This window comes from Thermobia domestica, chromosome 1 (genome assembly GCF_964235325.1).
Source record: "Thermobia domestica chromosome 1, izTheDome1.hap1.1, whole genome shotgun sequence".
Taxonomy (NCBI): domain Eukaryota; kingdom Metazoa; phylum Arthropoda; class Insecta; order Zygentoma; family Lepismatidae; genus Thermobia; species Thermobia domestica.
Window position 1 is genome coordinate 97,234,804 of NC_137454.1, and position 23,395 is coordinate 97,258,198.

At 36.5% G+C, this 23,395-nt stretch overlaps 1 protein-coding gene across 1 annotated transcript in view; it reads left to right on the top strand.

Moving 5' to 3' along the window:
- Positions 1-3,187: 3,187 nt before the first annotated feature.
- Positions 3,188-23,395, top strand: part of mnd (L-type amino acid transporter minidiscs) — a 173,444-nt gene continuing 153,236 nt past the window's right edge. The window contains exon 1 of the mRNA XM_081761057.1: positions 3,188-4,275. Coding sequence (XP_081617183.1) covers positions 4,038-4,275 — 238 coding nt within the window. The 5' untranslated portion in view covers positions 3,188-4,037. The remainder of the gene's footprint in view (positions 4,276-23,395) is intronic.

The window sequence follows — 23,395 nt, forward strand, 5'->3', positions numbered from 1 at the left end:
CAGCAATCGCCTGTTCGATGCCGCATAGACTATGTCTTGAGCAAGGTCATGTACGTGTTAGCTACTGGATCTACAGGAGTACCACCACACAATCACTGGCAACGATAAATGAGTGTGCTGTTCTAAACAACGACAAACAAGCCCACAACACATGCTCCCGGATTTGGGAGATATTTTATATTGTACGTACGCACACAAGATACATTGCGCGTTCACGTCATTGTGGGTCTGGGCTACCCTTGGCTTAGGCCCCGAGTTAATCATGCAAAGGAATCGGCGGTTGTTTGCCTGGGCATGGTTTGTGCGTACCCTCCCGGCATTCGCCTGGTGTGACTGGGGACACCCTCGCACCATCTGAGTTTCACCTAGTAATGCGACTGTGTTGCTGCCACAGAGGAAGAAATATGCCAACGTGTTTCCTCTCGACGTTTCTCCCATTGTGCGCTTGTTTCAATGGAGGCACAACCAACCCCTGTTTCCATGTCAAATTTTGCAGATGACTCCCGTTGGAGATATTTGCGATACGCCACTGGTGTCGCTACTATTTTTATTGCATTCTACACATACGATTTGGTAGTTCAATTGTTTGTTTGACGGCTCTATGTGCATTATTAGCTGAGATAAAGGCCTGCTACGGCTCGTCAAGTACAAGTCTGCAACAACGCCTCTAGCGGCTAAGTGGGAAAGGATGACAAAGTTTGTCCTCTAAAAGTTGCATGACATTTAATGTCCTTTCGAACGATTCCAACAGTTATACCACTTTCCATCTCAAATTTTGAAGTTGTCCCCCGTTGGAGGTATTCACGAGACGCCACTGGTCTCGCTACTATTTTTATTGCATTCTACACATACGATTTGGTATTGCAATTTTTTGTTTGAAGGCTCTACGTACAGTATTAGCTGAGATATAGGCCTGGTACGTTCTTATTGAATCACCCTATACATATACATATATATATATATATATATATATATATATATATATATATATATATATGTTTGTGTGTGTGTGTGTGTGTGTGTGTTGAACGTGAACAAATCGTTTTAAGGTTATTCATAACATCCAAATAGTCTGTGTCTAAAACGATAGATGGCGCCCCCGTCACCAATGTTAACATATACAACTAATAAAATTAAAACAATCAAAAATAAAATAAACAATTCAAAAATTAAGCAAAAACGGATATAATCTGGTTAATGGACGTTACAAAATCTAGGGAATGGTACGTGTCGATTTCACATATTGTTATTAGTTTCATTGTTAGAGGCCACCATTGTTAAGTAAACAATCAACTTTATCTGCCGTACTTTCTACCAGAAACTGACCAAACTTTGCACACCCATTTAAGATTGAAATATCTAGGGAATGGTACGTGTGGATTCCACATATTGTTGTTAGTTTCATTATTGAAGGTCACCATTGTTAAATAAATAATTAACTTTATCTGCCACACTTTCTACCACAAACTGACCAAACTTGGCACACCCATCGGATTAGCACAGAGATATCTACTGAATGGTACCAGTCGATTTCACATATTGTTGTTAGTTTCATTGTTCGAGGCCACCATTGTTAAATAAACAATCGTTGGATTTCTCCATTGTTAAATAAACAATCAACTTTATCTGCCATACTTTCTATCACTAACTAACCAAGCTTGGCACACTCATTTACGATTGAGATATCTATGGAATGGTACGTGTCGATTTCACCTATTGTTGTTACTTTTATTGTTAGAGGCCGCCAATGTTAAATGAACAATCAACTTTACCTGCCATACTTCCTACCAGAAACTGGCCAAACCTTGCACACACATTTAAGATTTTAATATCTAGGGAAAGATATGTGTCGTTTTCTCATATTGTTGTTAGTTTCATTGTTGAAGATCACCATTGTTAAATAAACATTCGTTGGATTTCTCCATTGTTAAATAAACGATCAACTTTATCTGCCATACTTTCTACCACAAACTAACCAAACTTTGCACACTCATAAACGATTGAGATATCTATGGAATGGTATGTGTCGATTTCACATGTTGTTGTCCTTTCATTGTTGAAGGCCACCATTGTTTAATAATCAATCGTTGGATTTCTCCTTTGTTAAATAAACAATCAACTTTATCTTACACTCTTTCAGTTGTGGAAGGAGTATTATATCTACAGCTTTCTTCTTTTAGTGCCAAACGATAAAATTTAAACTTTTGCCCATATTGATTTCCACAAAAAGATGAGTCACTGAAGCAGAAAAAATTGGGTATAGAAAAGAAAGTAAAACACTGAGAGGAACGAAAACAGAGAAAGTGTTAGGAAAGTAGGAGAGGAAAGAACAATATTGAAGATAATTAAAAGCAGGAAGAAATGAAATGGAATTTTTTAAGTTTTACGTTCGACGGTTATGCCGGCTAGGCTAAAGGAGACGGCGATGATAAGAAATGAGTGAAATGGAGAAGGTAGGACGAAACGGGAGAATCTTGAGAAAACTACGTATATGGTGTTTGTTACCACAAAGCACTTGGCGCGAGCTGGGATCAAACCAAGGACCCCATACACCAGAGTTGAGCATTGTACCACTGAGCCACCGCGGCACCAAAGCAGGAAAATAAACTAGGACAAGGAAAAATATATATCCAGATGAGTATGATAGCAAGTATGGCGGAAGGAAAAAGAAGGAAGAAATGAATGTTGCAATTGGAACCGATAACTCTTAGGCCAAGATGAGATCATCTGAACACTTCTAATACGTAAAAGTTTTTCAATTTTACGCCAAATAACCTTCGAATGATAACAGAATCCCTACAATGTGTTCAGCATAACTCACTTCATTTACCTGTACTAAACTTAAAAAGTTAATCTCATTTCTAATTAACATAAAGTTTGGGAGTAATTTTGTCCTTTTCTACTTTTGATTTCATTTTAGTCATTAGTCATATTTGTCTCGCAAATTGAAGAATGGACTTGCGCTTCCTTTATGGCCACTAATGGAAATTATGATAAAGTGTTCAAGAAATAAATCTATCTTTAAAAAAATGTTTTCGAGAGTATATTGAGTTTCCTGTAGCTTTTTTTTCCCCTCCCTGCTCCCGCCACTACGTAGAGCGATTATGCCAGCAGACAGCAGCTTCCGTTTGATCACGTGTTTAGTACAGTACAGGAAACGGCCACTAGAGTGAACCTTTAGCCCAGCCCACAATGCTCTCTACACCACATGGCATGTCGTGTAGCTGAGACGAAAGCACGCTTTAGTGTGGCATCAAAAGTTCTCCGATTGTCGAGAAACTCGCGAAATACACATATTACGCGTGTGTGTTGACGTTGACATGGAGTGTACTTGTTTATATTGGTAGTAGTGAGAAGACATGTATGCATTTGACACTGTGACAAGTATAAACAAAACTTCAATTCAACAGTCAACCAATAATTATGTTGCCACAGACTTCTGGATACGCTTATGTTATTTGATTTGAATGAAAACCTCATTAATAACTTTTCATATTTGGCTGGCGCGAAGTATTCTATAAATTTCATCATCTTATATACATAATCTAAAAATATATATATTTTTTAAAAAAGAAAAAAATGTTTTGATATTTTGTTTGCGTTAGATTATTTCTTTTTCTAAGTTTTTTTAAAAGCTGAAAGAAAAAAAAAGTCGACAAAACAAGCTGAGAGATCTCAAAATATCCGCGCGTACTTCAGGCGCAATCAAGAACGTGTGCATGCGTTTTACTACACGTGTTTGGTGCTTCAGTGGTAACAGATTGTGCGGAGTGCGCATGTCATTTGATAGGAAATGTAATAGCGGCAAATATCATTTTTTAATATCTAGTTCACATTACAAAATAAGCCGGTGTAGCAGTCGTACAAGAGCAGCGAACTGTCATATTTTCACACGTTAATAACACTTCGCACAGTTTAATAACTTAACACCTGTCGAGTGGTTGATTTTGTTACGTAGTGTGTGTGTATATATATAATATAAATACATATTTTAAGTATAACTGTCTCAAGTGAGCTTTCCAAAAAGACAAGTAAAAATGGGAAGTGGTGAAAAAGAACCTCTAAAGAAGAAGGCGGATGAAGGAATAAAACTTAGGAAAGAGTTGGGATTAGTTGATGGTGTGGCAATTATAATAGGTGTGATAGTTGGTGCGGGCATCTTCGTATCACCCAAAGGTGTTTTGGTTCGCGCGGGTTCAATTGGACTGGCTCTTGTAGTATGGGTGCTCTCGGGACTTCTATCAATGATAGGAGCTCTCTGCTACGCAGAATTGGGTAAGTATAAGTCATTATTTTTGGATTTTATTCAGTGTTTGAAGTGGGGGGGGGAGACCAGCGGCGGTATGTTTTATTACGATTTTGACTTGACATACCGGCTACCTAAATGCTGAAATGCAGTGAGGGTAAGTTGCCTAAAAGACTGCATTTCTATTTACATAATGACATTGGAGAGCTTCTCTGGAGTAACGTGGGGGAGGGGGACACGGAAAGACTTTGATGCCCTCCAACTTTCTGAAAAAACTCCAACTTTGATCTCCTTATGTTGTATTATAGAGAATTATACACGAAAATGCTCAAAAACCGAATGAGGGTATTAATTTCCTGAAGGAAAACTCCCCGTCTCATACTCGACTGTTATTCGAGACACCTGGAAGGTCCGCTCCCACAGCAGACAACTCCTAAAGTTGCCCATGCTCAAAACACGGCATTTACTGTATATGCATTAAGTCAAGAAGACACACGCATACATAACAAAGAAAAAAATAAATATGGCATATCGAAACATAAACTAGGTGACTTCTTTGCAGACACCTCATTTTTAAAACAAAAGGTAGGGAAAATGACGGTGTTGTCAAATTAAAAATTATTTCTACATAAGAAATAAAACCTTTTACGTGCAAAGCTATTCGTCAATTAAGGTGTATAAAAATGGATTTATTAAAGGTATTTAGCATCTACTTTCGAGTGACTGCATGTTTTAATCATTGGAAATCCAGAGGCGGATGCCTTCATCACTGAGAAACCAGAGGCAGTATGGCATACCACCTTATACCGTCTCACTTCGACCACTGATTTTATTTAATAAAGAATTTGTCTGCTATTATTTTTTTTATCTCAATGAAACTAGAAGGTCCGCGGCGCAAGTCTGACGACAGTGACCTAACTAAGGGGAGAAGGCAAACTGGGATTGTGAGGGCGCAAAACTGGGCAACTTTTCACTGTAAGGCAAGGAGAGGAGCTTCAGCAAACTAAAGATCATTAAAAAAAAAAAAATACCTCAGAAACTAAAAAGGACAACGACTCACTAACGTTAGGATCATATCCATAGAGCATAAGTTATCTTCGAAACTATCTTTTGAGGACATCTTAAAAACCTTTGCAATCAAAAGGGCCCACAAAGTTAAAGTTTAGTTTCAGCTTTTTATGTTTTTATTTCACTTCATCCAGTTAAGAATTTGCAAAATGTCAGAGTATAAAAGTCGAGACAACAGCTTGACTGTTTGTCATAATTAAATATTGTATACTAAAACAACATATTGTTGATTTATTCTACACAGCTGCACATCCCGATATAATTCCCAAAACATTGTGATTTGCATTTACTATAATAAGATTGTAAGAATATGTCAAGCATGCTACTTTTAGGTTATTTGGCAATTAAATACTGACTAGTTTGGCGTTTTATCTTGTACCAAATATTAAATTATGTACTGCAATTTTAAAATCAAGCTTTACCACTTGAAGAAAAGTGAAATAGAAGAATTACTATATCAGGGATAGTTTCTGTTTGCGGGGATGCTAAGGCGAGTTCTTGCCCTGGCCGACAACTAGTCTAGTTGCGTCGCTGGCTGACGAACAAATGTGAGACATCAGTTCTATTACTTTATTTTGAAGTTTTTCGTTCCTGAGGGAAGAACATAGACTGAAAGTATTTGAGAACCAGATCCTGAGACGAATATTCGGACCCAAGAGGAACGGGAATGGGGAATGGCGGAAACTTCATAACAAAGAACTACATAATTTATATGGTTTACCCAGCATTGTTAGGGTCTTCAAGTCTAGGAAGCTTAGGTGTGCAGGTCATGTAGCTAGAATGGAAGAAAGTAGAAATGCTTTCAAAGTCTTGACTGGAAGACCAATCGGAAAACGATCATTAGGAAGACCTAGGCGCAGATGGGAGGACAATATTAAGATGGATCTCGCAGAGATTGGAATACAAAGTAGAAACTGGATGCAGTTAGCTAAGGATAGGAGTCAGTGGAGAGCTTTTGTGAACGCGGCATTGAACCTCCGGGTTCCATAGGCCATAGAGTTAGTTAGTTAGTCAGCTATATGGGATCCGAGTTATATGAACTCCCCCAGGAATAGAATCGGGGTCTCTTATCGCAGGCTCGTAGTACGCTAACAGTGTAGCTACGAGGGAGCTAGTCGTAGGTTCGAGTCCCACCGGCTTTATCATATAGGGAACTTGTTCATAGTTTAGAGAGGCTAAAGGTAATTGAAACTTCCGAAACCTAGGCGGTAATATCGTATAGTCCGTATTATTAAACTAAATTTTGGTAGGTCTGAAGGAATTATCTTTTCAGTCTTTGTCACAAATTGATTTTGGCTGTCATTGAGAAACATTTGTGTGTGGAATGTTTTTGAGATGTGGGAGGTATATTGAACATTAAAACAATAAGTTAAGGATTGTGATGATTCACATGTCATTACGAATGACGGAAGCAACTGTGTAATACAACAAATGATGTTTCCAAAATGTATCTGAATACAGTCTTCAACTCAGACCTCTCTCTCAGGTATAATATTCAAAAATCCAAGTCAGATCGTAATTGTAGAATACGCGTGTCTTGTGATATATTGACATTAATTCAGATTTTCCGCTGGTCTACGGGGCCGCGGTGACTCAGTGGTATAGTGTTCACCTCTGGTGCAAGGGGTCCTTGGTTCGATCCCAGCTGGCGCGAAGTAAACTTTTTGGTGGACAAACACTGTGTGTGTGGGTTTTCTCGGGGTTCTCCCGGTTCATTCAACTATTTCCTTCATTTCTCATCATCACAGTCTCCTATAGCCTAGCTGGCATAACCGTGGGGCGTAACACTTAAAGATTTCATTTCATTTTAATTTTCTGCTGGTCTAGTGGCTAGCGCGCGCGAACCTTCGTGTACTGGATCTTGTATTCGATGCCCGTGGGAGAGCCTTGAAACAAACTCTTTACGGTGATTCGGATTCCACTTTAACCTGTAGATCCACCTCGTATAGCCTTCGTAGGTCTACTGAAAAGGGGCGCTAAACTTGCAGTAAACAACAACAGTGTTCTTAGGGGGTGTTGCTTGCGCGTGAAGGCTTTATCCTAGTAACGTGTACCAGAACAGGCCCGTATCCATGGGGGTCTAGGGGGGCCGACCTTCCTAAATTTTTACTGCCCCCCTAAAATGTTCACGATAGGCTTGCAAATGAACTATAATATGGTTGGATCGGCCCCCTATCCTACATTTTTGGGCTGGCTACCGGCCTGTACCAGAATATATTAAATTTTCTCCAAATGAATACAAAGCTTGATTACAGGTTGAGAGTGTACGGGGAGCATCCGGGACATTTCTCCTTATAGGCGTTCAATTAATAAAGTAATTTTATTTTATTGATTTTTGCCACATCAATTCAATTAACCTGTTTCACTGATGAATCGGGTGGTAAAATATGGAATTTATAATTAAGTGAAACGTGTATATGCGCTCTCAACTGAGTTAAATAAGCTCTTCTATCCAAAAGTGCAAGTCGTTAGCACGTAGGGATGCGCACGAGACGAGTCGAGACATGGCTCTTCCAATAGAGAAATATACATTTTTTGAGTCGAGACCTCACTTTTACAGCACATTTTCGCACGAGACAGCCACAAATCTTGTATCGTGTGCACCCCTATTAGCACGCGTGCTCCTTAGTTCGATTCAGTAGCGTAATGCAAACATGTCCCCCCCCAGGATTATTTTTGGGCCCCCTTCCCATGCCCATTAACTTCCCACTATATTATGTCTCTGTAGAAGACAATGGTTCATAAATCATAATTAACATAGAAACCATGGAATATAATTCAATTACAATTAAAATTAATGCTCAATGCTCATCAAAAAAGCAAACGAACTGCTGAATGCCGAAGTTCATTTGAAGCGGTGTATACTAATCTTCTACCATTTTTTTCTGCAAATGTTTCTATTATATTCCTTACGTCTATTGCTCTTGTTCTCTCACATTCAACACTTAAAATACTGAGACTGGTCAATCGTTCTTGTGATATGGAACTCCGTAAATAGTTCTTTATCAGTTTTAATTTTGAAAAAGATCGCTCCGTTGCAGAAACATTCATTGGTAAGGTCAGAAATTAACAAAAAAACTGTGCATACACCGGGAACGCTAGAAGCTAAATTATAGCTATCTATTAATAGGAAGTATGCTAGTTCCCGAATGGTTGTTTTCAACTTTATTTCATTGTGTAATACCAATGTCAAATCGCAACAATGTAAGTTATAAAAGTTCTGAACTGAATGTACTAATAGGGATACGTCTTTCTTTTGCTTAAATTTTTCGGCAAAAAGATACATTTTCGGCATATTGTACAGACGGCAGCAAAATTATTTTTCCTTAATCCTCGAGTGCAAAGATGATTTTTTTAAAAAAAACTGATATTACTAGAAAGGATAAATTTTCATCCAGAGGATAGTTTTCCTTTTCTAAAGTAAATATTATTCAGGGAAATGGATATTCCGTATTCAGCTCACTTTTTTGTTGCTTATAGTTTTTGACAGTTTCTTCGCGGTGGGCCCCCACACTCTGCGGGCCCCTCATTTTCCCGATAATGGCTCAAAATGGTTAATGTTGACTCAGAATTAGAAGTAGAAAACTGAGTACAGTGAAACCTCTCTAAAGCGGACAGCAGTGGGGAATCAAAAATTGTCCGCTATAGAGAGGTGTCCGCCTTAGAGAGGTTTCAATATCTTCTTACGTAAATTAGTAGAAGGTATTGTGCAATTAGAAAAATATTTTTACATGCGTCATGTATTTACGAATATTAACAAAATGTTACTGTACCTGCATTATCTTGCGCCATCCAATACTCTATGTTCGAGGCACAACATGGAAATAAAATGTTATAGTTCTCTGCACTTTACACTTATTGCTACGTACTATGTTTTCGGTGTATTCTTTTAATTTGTGAGTTAATTACAGTCCAGTAATGTCTTTTGAGACAAGATATGTACCCGCGGGCAAAAAACACCAAACTTGTCTTTTGCGTAGTTAGAGATTCCAACAGAGAGTAGAATGACTTATCATCCCAAACGGCAGGCAACTGTCAATCACTTTTGTATCTAAAACAGGTTGGATGAGAGTAGAATGCAAGCAAAGAACATGAGGATGTTAAACGGAGACCTTTCCTCTTGAGCAGACAGTTGAGGAGGCAAAATGTTGTCACACCCTCATGTGCTTCCTTGCTGACACACGTATGAATCACAAAAAATGTATTATATTTTACTGTACTTTTCAACTTGTTTCTAGAGAAAGTGTCCGTAAGACGGAGGTGAATAATACCTATAAAAGACAGGAAAGACTGTCCGTGTCCGTACTAGAGAGTGTCCGCTTTAGAGAGGTTTGCCAATGTGCTTTTACCTATTACAGTGTTTGGAGATTACAAAATATGTCCGTTATGGGAGGTGTCCGCTTTATAGAGGTGTCCGTTAATAGAGGTTTCACTGTATTAGAAAGCCAGATACGCTATATACCGACCACCCAGTAGAGCGTGTGTAATCTGGCAAATCTATTTTTAAAATATACTACTAAAATAAAAAATAAAGTTCTGTTTCTTAAGATTACAGTGTTTTCTAAGCTTAAAATGAATTAAAAAATGGAAATGCGACGCATTTGGGATTTGTCTTATATAAGGTGGGTTATTGAGTGCATCAGTATTTGCTTCTGTTTCAATACGGCCAATGGCCTGTGAGATTTGGTAAGAGGAAAGGATGCTTCGAAGCGGTGAAAAATAACTCTGTCCGCTGCACCTCTCTTGTGATTTGCTTCATTCCGCACGTTGTTCTCCATGGGTGATGTCGAGGCAATGGGAATCTACGAAGTGTTTGATTGAAATACCGATTGAAAATACACTGTCAAGACACAAATATGCTTTAAATGACACTAACATTATATATTATATCCTTATTCAGTGGCGTAACCATTGTTCCATCTAGTGGAACTCAAGTACTCAAGCGTATATTCTTTCATAACAAGCGTGGTTTTCATGTATATACATCTTAACATACCGATTGTTTCTGAAAGTGAGTTTCAATTTCAATTATTTTTTTTATTGCTATATTCTAAGATCGCTGAGGGGAAAAATCTAATGGTTACAATGAAATTATTTTTAATGAAGGCAGCAATGATATACGTAGCCCTAAAATCTTCCTTTAAATAAAACCTCGAGTATACTAATCACAAACGTGGGTAAAAAATCATTTTCGAGCTTTTAAACTTTGTACAGTTCAACAGTGATAATGCCCGAATATGCTCGAGTTTTTTTTTTTTTTTCTTTCTAAAAGTTTAAATCTCGAATATACTCGAGCTTTTATGTTAAGGGATTAATATGACTAAAAGTTTTTTTTTTCTATTTCTCGAGAAGGGGAGTTGAAAATTGTAAACCTCTCTTGTGTAAGCTACTATTATTCATTCTAAATCATTTCAATGCATAGAAAAACAGTGAATTCAAATTAGAAGTTAGCAATCACATGTTGTAGTTTCTTCTTTTTTTCGTACGAGCATATGCATTCATTTCTGCACGTTCTCAAGAATAGACTCAAACCCTTGAGCTATTCAGAGAAACTGGCTGCATACTGCTTGCGGTTGGAAATATTCTGCAGGATGCTGAGTTTTTTACTAAGATTTTTTCTCATTGTATAAAAAGTAATTCTTGGGATCCGATAGCCGCTTAACTTACCTAGCTTAGCTTATTTTTGTGATTTTCGAAAAGTGCATTTCTAGCACAAATTTTCATTATTTTGTCATTGTAATGTAAATGAGATAAAATTCATGGTTGGAAACTAAACCTCTACTTTTAACTTGAGTTTATAAATTCAATAATAAATTGAATTATAAATTTTTATTCCTTTTTCCTTTTTGTCCTACAGAACACACCATAAAGAGTTTCAATAGGATAAATAGAGAAGCTGTAGCCTTGGCATATCTGTTGATTTTTACTTCTGAGGCGTAAAAAGTGTCGAAATTTCATGTGTATGATGATGGAGAATTTTTTCTTTCCCTCTTTGAATGGAAGCCAGCGACTTCAGGATTTCACTTTACCTTGTCAGCACACCAAAGAATTTTTTTAGGGGACTTGAACCCATATAGCAGCAGCGGTGCTAGATACAAAAAATTTTGAAATTCGGTTAGGGATTTTTTTTTTTTTTTTGTAAATTTTCATCCCTACATTGCCCTCAATAATTTCCCACCCGTTGGCAACAATGCAATGTGATTTACACCAAAAAATAGCCACATCCATTTTCTAGGAAACAAAGCCTTAACCATATCAATCGAATAAATGGTTTTTGAGCAATAAGTCACAAACTGAAAATGTAGGAAAACGCCAAAAATGACCTGGGTCCGAAAGGAATAATCACACAATTTTGCTCGTGTAGGTACAAAGAAACAAACGATTTGTAAGTTACGAGGGCTTCAACTCAAGTTCTGTTGATTATTTCAATAATCTGCAACATAAATCAATAAATAATAGTTGCCAGAAAGAAAAAAAAACATTTGAGAAAAAAACGTGAAAAAGAACGGTTTATATTGAAAAAACTTCACAAAAAAACGTTTTTTACAACACTAGTAATGAGGCGTATACGACGTATACCAAGATAATATATATATATATATATATATATATATATATATATATATATATATATATATATATATATATATATATATATATATATATATTTTAGTGCAATGTATACTTACTTTAAATTTACGAAAGAACGACTGTATAAGGGACTGATTATATCCTATATATTTTTTTTTTTTTTTTAACTTACGAGCGCATATCTACCAAAAATACTAGGGTTCCATCACTGTTCAATTTTGAATGTTTCAGGTTTGAAGTTTCGGCCGAGCTGCCTATGATGCGCGGCCATCCGTGCTTTAGCTTTGCTAGTGATACTTTTCCACAAAAACTGTATAAGTTTGTAAACTTAAAATAATGCAAAATAAATCGAAGAAATAGAAAGTTTTAACCCTATAACTATCGACAAATTTTACTGTACAATAAATATCGATAATAATTGATTGTGGTGACTAACCTTGGCCAACTTCAACGATAAGTCGCTATATCTAGTGTTTTTGTCACGTTTGGCAGCGAAATTTTGAGGGTCTCTCACTGAAAATCTGTCTGCGGTCGTGGTTGAAAGTGGGTATTACTTTCGAGCAGAATTAGGGGGAGGGATGGAGACATGTCAAAAGGATATAATGTGGTGAATCCCTGTAGCACAAATGGAAATATTAAAATTAAGATAACATAGTACCTTAGAACACAAAGTAGCCTAATATGAAATAGTATAATGGCAAAACTTTTTAAGACAGGTTATTTTCAGGAGAGAATAATAATAATAATAATAATAATATAATAATAATAATAATATAATAATAATAATAATAATAATAATAATAATATAATAATATTTTCTATGTTCCAGGCCGCATGTTATTCATTTTCTTAATACTGCCCGTTTGTTTATTTTGAGATTAGCAAGAAAAAGAATGACTAAGATTTTACTGCATTTAATCCTTTAAGAGGAAAAAATGTGACTGTTTTCTATTGATGTTTTCTTTAAAATATAATAGCTAAATCCGTTGCGTAATTGTAATATTGACACTAGTATATCGTGAATCATTGAACATTTGTGAATTTATTTTCCTTACTGAACAGATTTTGACCTTGCGAAGCATTGTTAACATGTTTTGTCTGCATTCCTGTTGTCTAGAATGAGGAAAAATTACTGTATTGTTTGTCAAGGTGTTTTCATAGACTTATATGGAACATATAACTACAAATCGTTAGTTTTTCCGCGATTTTTCAGCCATTTTGTGGAACCACCCGACCGATCTCGATCAAATATTCAACATGAGTTTCCGGCCTGGGTTGTTTTTTATTGTTTCACTTTGAAGATGCAACTTAGGGAAGGGGGATATATATAAGTGATGGAAAATGGCCGATATTTGTGTCGAATCCATAGGTTTCGGGGTCGCTGGGTGGGATGAACACTGACACTTTCGATGCCATTTACATACAAATTCAGCCTCCATTAATGTTCCTAAGGGGTGATGGTGGCATGTAAAAATAATTGAAAATGACTTATATTAGTGTCGAATTCATAGTTTTTGGGGTCTCTAAGTTGATTGGTGCCAGTTTTAGTTCCCTTTATGTCCAAAATGAAACATATTGTCCCCATACTAAGAACGGGTATTCTGCTTGTATAGGCCCTATATTTATTTACGAGCAAATCACTCCCCCCCCCCTATTTCTTACTGTGGGCAATATTTTGCGTTCTTCCTTTTGCACGTTTCATATAGAATTCGTCTGTATGAGCAGTATTTCTTTCAGAAACTGTGTTCCGGGGGGGCACACTTAGTACTTCGGGGGGGGGGGCACTGCTTGTACTATTCTATGAATTATTATATTATAGACGTATTATTTGGGTCGCCTCCGGGGGGCACTCTCATAGCTCATGGAAGGCAGTGCCACCCCCTAAACATGTCTGGAAGAAACACTGATTCGAATACTAGCATAAAACTGAAACGTCTAATATGGGCATCTTAAGGAACACCACCACCCGTTTTTCTTCCATTCTAGTTCAAATATCTAAAACCTCTGAAACACGCATTTAATTATTTTAGACGAAAAGTTTAAATACAAACTTCATGCCTCTAAAGGGATTTTAAGATAAAGACATCACCTTATAATAATTGCAACCCCCAACCTGCCTATGGGATTTTCTACAATTTTGTTTTACCAGGAAAATGCTGAAAACGTACAAATTCTTTGTTTCTTTCTTCTCAATAACCGGGATGGTTTAATGAAAGATTGATAGACTTCAGAGTGCGGTTTCACGTATTCGATTCCAGATTGTGTTATTCTTCCTTCGTTTTCATGATTGAATCAATCCTAATCATAAGACAGAATTGTTTTTCTTCTTGTATCCTGACCTAAGCCGCTTCAACGTCATTTATTAGCGACCGTCTGAATTACATGCAGACTAGCGAAGAACATATGATCAGCACACTGCGTCGACTTGTCTCTAAAACGGGCGTATCAGGTACTTTCTAGACCAGTGGTTCTCAAACTTCTTGTTACTGCGACCCACATTAAATAATAAAAGATATTTTGTGGCCCATTTACATTTATCCAAATACACTTTGACATTCTTTCTCAATAACCGTGTCATATGAAATTGTATGCATGCGCAGAGAGGGTTAAAGTGTTTCCATTAGAAAGGTAACACAGAGCTAACAGTATTCCCAAGTTCCCAACGCAGTGTCCTACCCCGTGACAGATTTTGAAACATCCTCTTTCTTTCCATCCTAACTCAGCATTTCTAGTGACTGTACGACAGTGCCGGGCTCTGAGTAACCACTTACTCTTCACCTCATTAACAAACGCTTCCAATTTTCTTTTTCTAAATATTACTTCACAACATATATTTCTGCATCAAAATAAAATTTTTAATCAAGGAAAAACTTCTCGCGACCCACCGAAAAAAATGGCCTGCGACCCACACTTTGAGAAACACTGTTCTAGATTAATGGCTCCCCAATTTGTCTCACGATTTTGGGTGGACGCCGATAATTGGGAAGAAGTGGCCAGGAATCGAACCCGGGACCACGCGGACGTGAGTCCAACGCTCAAACCACTAAACTTCGGTGTCGTCCTTTTTTTTTTTTTTTTCCTGTATCAGGAATTTATATTCTTAAAAAAGCACAAGGTTAGGTACGAAGATGTGGAAAAGTAATATTAATACAATCATTCCTTCCTCTACTTATTGGTAATCTGTTAGCTGTTTCAAAGAGATTGGTAAACTGTCAGTACACACAACTGATGCATGCACGCATTTGAATTTACTTTATTGAAGATCCAGTTTATGTAGGAGCATGCAAATAAGAAAGCGTTAGGAAAACCTTTTTAAAATCGTTTAACACCTGCAGTTAAAAAAAAAAAAAAAAAAAAAAAGAGGAAGGGAGCTTCAGCTGATAAATCTTGCTATCCTGCAACTTTTCTCGCAAAGCATCTGCTCTTATGCTATTCACTGTCACTGTTACATCATGCCTTGTCACGTCCTTAGCCTTTCAATAGAAATCCTCGTGGAATCCAAAGACACGGTGACAATATTATCTCGTGCTCATAAAACAGTAGTTAAACAAATGCAAGTGTATCTTGATAATTCATACCGAGCAACATCAAATACGTATTACATAAGCTAAAGAAACAAACTTTAAAATTATTAAGCTGAGCGCGTAGGGCAAGCTCGAAATGTCAAATGTCTTCTTTATTCGTTCTTTTGTGGATCAACTAAAATATTAACTACATAAATACCACACATTAATAAATGCCTCACTTAAAACGTTTTTTCTCTCTGGAAAGTTTGGCTTCAGGAAATTATTTTTTGGAAAGAGATCTATCTTTCATTACGAGGGTCATCCAGAAAATAAATACTGTAATATAAAACGTAAAACTCAATATTTATTGGAAAAAAAAAAATTGGTACGTACCAGAAGCTTCCCTCGCTTCTCTACATAATCACTACTTTCATTTAAACATTTGTCGTATATGTTCACGAGCTTAAGAATTCCCATGTTATACTCTTCTGCCGTTAGTTCATTAAGCCCAGCTAGTCACTGCAACCAGTGGCGGCGATTGGACGTTAAAAGTGGGGGGGGGAGTAAGACATGATCTGAATATTTGTATATCAATGTTAGTTTCCCTGGTTCATACAAACACTTTGTTGACGGAAGATTGTATAACTAATAGGATACTATCTTTTTCAGTTAAAATACCTTAATTATATCGTATTTCATATTTTATTAAGTAAATTGACAAGAGCAACACAAATAGGTACTATCATTTTGTACTCTTAAATAAAGAAAGAAATAAAGTGTAAAAAGAAATTTTGACTCCTTGCTCAAGAACATTTTAAAATTCTATCTGGAAAACTGTGATCAGACTATTTAATAACAAATTTACTAAACAAATAAATAGAAAGGATAACATTAATCATAGTAATGAATAATGAGGCTTGTTTTGCAAAAGTTGAATTGAAATTCTGGGTTAATGAACAACTCACATTTTTAATTCTACACGTGCTAATAAATGTGTTATTACCCTTAAAAAATGAAAGACATTAAATATTACAAGCATATGCTACGACATTTAAAGAAATATTTGCTTTTTCAGCTTCCCGAAACATGTTCGTTGCCATTAGATGCAGTTTTCACTTTCTTCGAATACATCAAAACTCAATCATACTTAGAATCACTCCACAACCCAGTTATACAAAATAATCCTAAATCCTAGAATTATGTTGAATTAATTAAATTTAATTGTATATACACTCGTACACCCCTAAACACACCACTCCATTCATATATTACACTGAAAAACAATAGAAAAGTAGATGTTGTTTCTTATTACTCCCTTTTAATCAATATTCCTTACTATTAGAAAGGAAAAAAAAAGACATTATAGGAACTGTCAATTTTTGTGCAATTCAAGAATAACTTGTGAAAGACTTTTCCTTTTTTGCGAAATATCATCTCAATTAGTTTTAAAGCGGGTGATTAGCATATCGAACCCTTGTAAGAAGAAGTGAAAATCGCTGGAATTATTTCGCTCCGATAGGTTATTTTTCGGCCATTTTCTGTGGCAATTAAAATTTAATTCCTGCAGTTTTCTTAACTCTACAGGGAGACAACCAATACGTAGTCACGCACCAGTAGGAGTCATATTTTTTTCTATCAATCAGTAATACATACAATAACTTTACATTTCGAAATTAATCTACATACATTAATGTATCTCTAGAAAAAAAGTGAGGGGGCAACTGCCCCCCTTTGCCCCCCCTAATCGCCGCCCATGACTGCAACTCTTCAGCATTTCCAAAATGTTTACCGTCCAGAAACTCTTTCAGCTTAAGGAAAAGGTGGAAATCGCTACGAGCAAGGTCCGGACTATAAGGTGGATGATAAAAAATGTCCCATCTGAATTGATCCAACAATTCTTGAGTTGCAGCAGCAGTGTGAGAGCGGGCATTGTCGTGAAGAAACACAATTCCTCCAGAAAGCATTCCTCGCCTCCTGTTTTGGATGGCTCTCCGTAGTTTTCTTAGTCTCACACTAACGATTTGCTGGCAAGAAATCCACCAGACTTTATGAACTGACGGCACAAGAGTATAACTTTGGAATTCTGAGCCTTGTGAACAGATAGAATAAATATTTAAATGAAGGTGGTGATTATGTAGAAAAGTGAGGGAAGCTTCAAGTAAGATAATGTAACAATTTTTTAAAATAAATATTGTATTTTCCGTTTTGTATAACTAAACGGTATTTATTTTCTGGATGACCTTCGTATTTATTTATTTATTTATTTAATATAACGAATTTGGGAGGGAAAGCGATTAGCTAGATCTCAAGTTCGAAAGTTATATAGGGGGTGACTTGAAGGAGACAGTTGTACAGAATATATTTTGCTGTGTAAAGCTTGGTGTTTTAGATATTTCTTCAAAACGTGAACAGTAAAATATAGAGAAAAAGAGGAGGGGACTCATTTGGAGACATACTGAAAACTGTTTTCCTATCTGTATAAGATTAACTCAGACTCCAGGCAATGATGGCTTTAGGTGGTGGCCCGGGAAGAAAAAGTCTCTACACAGTTATGGAATTTCCTCCGATTAGTCATATCTCCGATAGTGCTCCATGTGGATTACCAATATTTTAGCCAGGGCCGGCGCTAGAAGTTTTGCCGCCCTGGGCGGTTCTTTCACATGCCGCCCTTTTATTGTTTTCTGTCTCAAATTTTGCCGCCCCTGTATTCTTTTCTTTTTTCAAATTTTGCCGCCCTGGGCGGTGGCACGGCTCGACCCCCCCTCGCGCCGGCCCTGATTTTAGCAGCTCTACTTTTCAATCCTCGTGTATTGAAATCACCACTGATCCAAAGTTTCAATTTTAGGATATATCATTTGGAAGTTTACATAACGTTAAACATTGGATAAATTAGATAAACTCTTGCTACGTCTCAAATTCGTTCCTATATGAAAGGGTTCTAAATTTATTGAGTTATTTCATCTGTCTCCCATTGAAGGTTTCATTTGTAAAGTAAAATATGTACAAACACGTATCCAGAAATGTGTGTTGGGATGGATCCAGGCTTTGGAGGGGGGGGGGGGGGGTCCAATACTACAAGCCACTACGTCTGTGTAGTATTGAACGCATATTATTCTGCACCAAATAATAATAATAATAATAATAATACTTCCTACATTTTCAAGGGAAAAAATGATAGAACTATTCCTTGTTCAGCGTAAGCTCTAAACTCCGATAAACAAAATATTTGCATCCTTCCGCTTGTCATAAATACGATTGGCTATTGATGTACAACTCCCACTCCCCACAGGGAGGAGTGAATTATACATGTGCATTTTGACAATACTGTCTCGTGTTGTCCAGATACTTACAGCAGCAGCAGAAAAGAAAGAAAAGACTCGAAAGATTATATATTATATATATATATATATATATATATATATATATATATATATATATATATATATATATATATATATATATATATATATATATATATTTGAATTTCGCTGGTAAACAATTTTAGTGTTTCACCACAACACTCGCGGAACCGGGATTCATGCCAGCCGTCTTTCAGGCTTGATATCAGAACACGCGTCCACAGTTGACTTGGCGCCATAATTACTGCGGATGCTTCTCTTGTTTCATTAGCCACACTTGATTGCAGTTTTATTAGATAATCCGTATTATATTTTTGTCATTTATAATAATGCAGCAGTTTTAAATGGAGCTTCATAGTAAAAGTAATAGTCAAATCACATGAACTATTTTGCGGAGGAGTACAAGCGTGGGTAGGCCAACAACAAATCAGCGAGATTTAGTCTCACGTGGCTTTGTTTATCGCAGTTTAGAGCTTAGGCCGAACAGGGTTTAGATTGTTTTTATAAGTGAAAGAGTACAGATGAAGTGTAAGATCAAATTTTCATACTACATCAATCATTTCACTGTTAAACAAATGTAATTTTATAGAGAAAGTGTATAGATGTATGTTGAGTCAGGAAGATTTGGGGCAGTTCGGATCCGGTGAACCTCTTCGTGGGTGTACACCTGGTTCTTCAACTTGAAGCATAACAATAAAAAACTTGACCTTAAAGTAACATTACTCAATTGAAATTTCTCTCAGGTTATTTCAGACTTATTTGTACATTGACATTTTTCTTTCTTTTACTAAACCGTTAAACAATGACCGCAGCATTTCCTGTGAAATGCTTAGCATATTCATCGCATTATCAAAAATGTGCTGACATCGAAATAGTATTCCGCGTTCCAAACTCGCAAAAGAAAACTTCTATGTTGCATATGAATTTAATTATACTAGTAAATAGTATTACCACACTTAGATTTCATTTGATCCGAAGCTCAACTTATTTCTTGCAAAACTTTCTGCTGTAATTATAAGAAGCGACAATGTTCAGGTCACGTAAAGCAACGTTGTTCAACTGGCTATCTTGTCTTCTGTCTCTTACTACACTAACTCATGAAATATGTAATTTGCTTTAGAACAAATATGACGAAGAGCTTAATTCTGTGAACTTTTAGTCAAAATGAAATTCCAGTCTTAGTTTAACAACCCACAGTTAAGTCCTGTGTGCTAAATTGAATGATTGTAAAAGAAGTGGTGGCGGAAGAATGAGAAACGGGAAAACTCGAGAAAACCCACGAACCTGTGTTGTCCACCACAAATTTACTTGATCTGGGATCGAACCAGGGACCCGTCGCACCAGAGGTTAGCTCTATGTTACTGAGCTACCGAGAAAAGTAGTGTAGTATGTTTGTGTGTGACGTTTCATTTACGTTCTTTACCGCATGGACCGTGTTTGTGTTCGCCTTGATGTGCACAGGGCTTGAGAACATCTCGAACTTTGTATTTATTCTCTTGCCTTTCGGAAAAATTCTGAAAGAAATGTGTGAAGTCAAAAGTGAAAAGAACAATCAATTTATACCAACAGCGGAAGAGATTTAACTTGACTTAGACTTGTCATTTATCAGTGATACAAACAACGAGGTCAGTTTTTTTTTTTTTTCATATTTACCCTGATAACTAAGGCAGGAAATGTATTAAATGAGGGAATGCTTTCCACTCGCTCTAAGATAAGAAATCCCGTTAAATAGTCTGTTTCAGAAAAAAGAAAAAAAAAGAAGTTAATAGTTCGTCCTTGACAAGGACTAGATAGGTAGCATTTGAATACAAACTACCTAATAAACTCAGCTGTATTTATCTGAATAAGAGAAGAGTTAATAGGCCTACGTAATGAATGATCTTGTTTGTCTAGGGGAAGTCCCCAGTGTTTGTCTACGGAAAGTAAGAGGAAACTTAAATAAATAAATAAATAAATAAATAAATAAGTAAGTAAATAAATAAATAAAAATAGTTATCTCTGGTTTGGAGGGGAATAAAGAATGTCTTAAGTATTTTTAGGATTGAAAATTCAGTAGAAATTAAACTGAGGAAAGTAAAGGGAAAACTACAAAAGTAATCTTGTCCTCTGATCGGTTTCTCTTCTGGACTAGTTAAGAACTTGAGATAATTCATGAACACTGTTCGTCCACCACAAGTCCACTTGACGCGAACTGGAATCGAACCAGAAACCTCCACACCAGGTGTGAGCGCTCCGCCACTGAGCCACCGCGGCCTCCGAAAGTCTAATTGTATTAAAAGCAATATAATTTAAAAAAAAAAAAAAAGAGAGATACACCTGTTTGTATGTCTGGCATCCTCATCTTTCTGTCCTCAACCATAGGTTGGTGGGCAACATAGAAATTTTAAAGCTTTTCTCTCCCTTGGGAAAGTGATTTTTTTTTTCTCTGTTGTAAAATTATTTTAGACGTTATCCTCTTTTCTTTGAGTTATTCGAGCCATTCTACGAATATTGATAAAGGTGGTATCTAACGAATATTTCGTATAAATTGAACTTCCTTATTCCATTACCAGATGTGAATCCACATCACTACAGATATCAACAAGTTGTATTGAATTCATCGTCTTCTGGACTTCACAACATAATTTTTTAAAAATTTTACAGGAATCTGAAAGAAGAATAATTATGCTGATTAAATTACTAAATCAACTCTGGGATTCATGATCATACATTGATACGAGAAGTCATGAAGGTTAGTAACCTCAGATCTGAAATATTAAACCACATTTCGACCTTTGATATATTATGTACTGTCACCAAATACTTTGCTTAGCTTCTATGTCACCCTTGATATATCTAACAATAATTAGATACTCCTTCGTCATTTAAAGCGGAAAACTTTTCCTAACCTCATGACCTTACCGAACTTTCGCGACTGTTAATAAAGATATTGAGACTCTCCTTGTTAAAACTCTCGTTTCCTAGACAACTGGATATTTCTAGAATTTAGTCTCTCTGAACGCTTATAAATGTCAGTGTAATTCAGTCAAGAATTATTGTGCTAGTGTTCTGCCATGTAACCTAATGACTCTGACTCGTTACTTTAGTTCCGGGTTCGATTTCTGCTAGAAACACACTTTCTTTGTTGTAGGATTATAAAAAATATTGGAATTTACTTGAATTTAGAAGTAGCTAATTCCGTCTAGAAAGCTGATGATAATCAGGATAGGGGACGTGCTGACCGTGCATAATCTCATTAAGAACTGTCTTTGTAGTCCATACCAGGCAAGTCCGAATGCGGTTTACATAACAAAAGTACGTAAATATAATCATTCACACCTTATAATAGACAGCTCAGATGTTCAGAATGAACGGTCAGCTGGACGACAGCATAGATAGGACTGTTCGCTCGGTTTATCAGGAGATATCTCGGTTTCTCAACTTCCAATCTATGCTCTGGCTGTCGAGAGGGATCAGGTGCCACAGAGCTGCAGCGGTCGAATTTTAAAACTGTACTTACTTAAAAAAAACATGTCTCGTATACAACTTATTTGATCTGTGTAAATTAACTACGTTAAATAAAACTCAATAAAATTCGTGCAGACACAAATTACGAAAGTAATGGAAAGTATCCTCTAATGCGGTAATACTGTATTTGTCAATTTGAGAAGAAATCCCTATTTTGTAATGTATCAGTGTTCATAAAGGCATGAGCGTCTTTACTCAGAACGCAAAGGTGAAATGGACACACAAGGAGAGCAGAATAAACTACATGGCACGAATTCGCATTGGCATTTCATTTTCATCGAAAGCAAATCCCACGAAACACAATTTTGATCGTGGGATTATTTCTTTCGGAAGGATAATCACACCTTTAATACAAGACGTCAATAATTAATAATGGTTAGAGGGATAATTGTGAAATTGTATCATCCGCCATCCTTACAAAAATTAAACATGTCCCCGAAAATATTACTAATACGAGTACCCTTGACTATCCGCATTAGCATACGCCTCCAATTATAAGTGGGGGTCGCATTGATATAGTGGTAGTACACTCACCTTTGGTGCATGATGTCCCTGGTTCGATCCCACCTTACGCTAAGTAGATCTTGTAGTGGACAAACACCATGTGCATGTGATTTCTCGGAGTTCTACCATTTCCTCCCCCTTTGTTCACTCTACCATTCCGTTCATGTCTATCATCACCGTCTCCTTTAGTCAACAAGCATGACGTAGGACGTAAAACCGAAAGATTTAATTTCTCTAACTTTAAATTTGATTTCATTTTATGAAGAAATCTTAGTTCCTCATAACATACAGTAAAATCACGCTTTATCGTGGACTGTTTTATACAGAACAATAATTTTTTTTGTGTACATTGTGGCAGAATATAATTCTTTTACGTTAATGATTTTGGATGAGTTCAAAGCCCTCGACATTAGCTTTGTCACTGAAAGGAGGCCAGTGGAGTTGTGTTATTTTTGGAACGCTACGGTGCTCTCACTACAAAGAAAGTAACAACTTGCGTGAATAGGGCAAACGTTGACATTTTGTGTACGTGTAAAACGATTCCAATCTTACGAGCGAACAACAGAACAGATAAGCAGAGTTCTGATTAAATTCAAGAGTTAGAAATTTCAAAT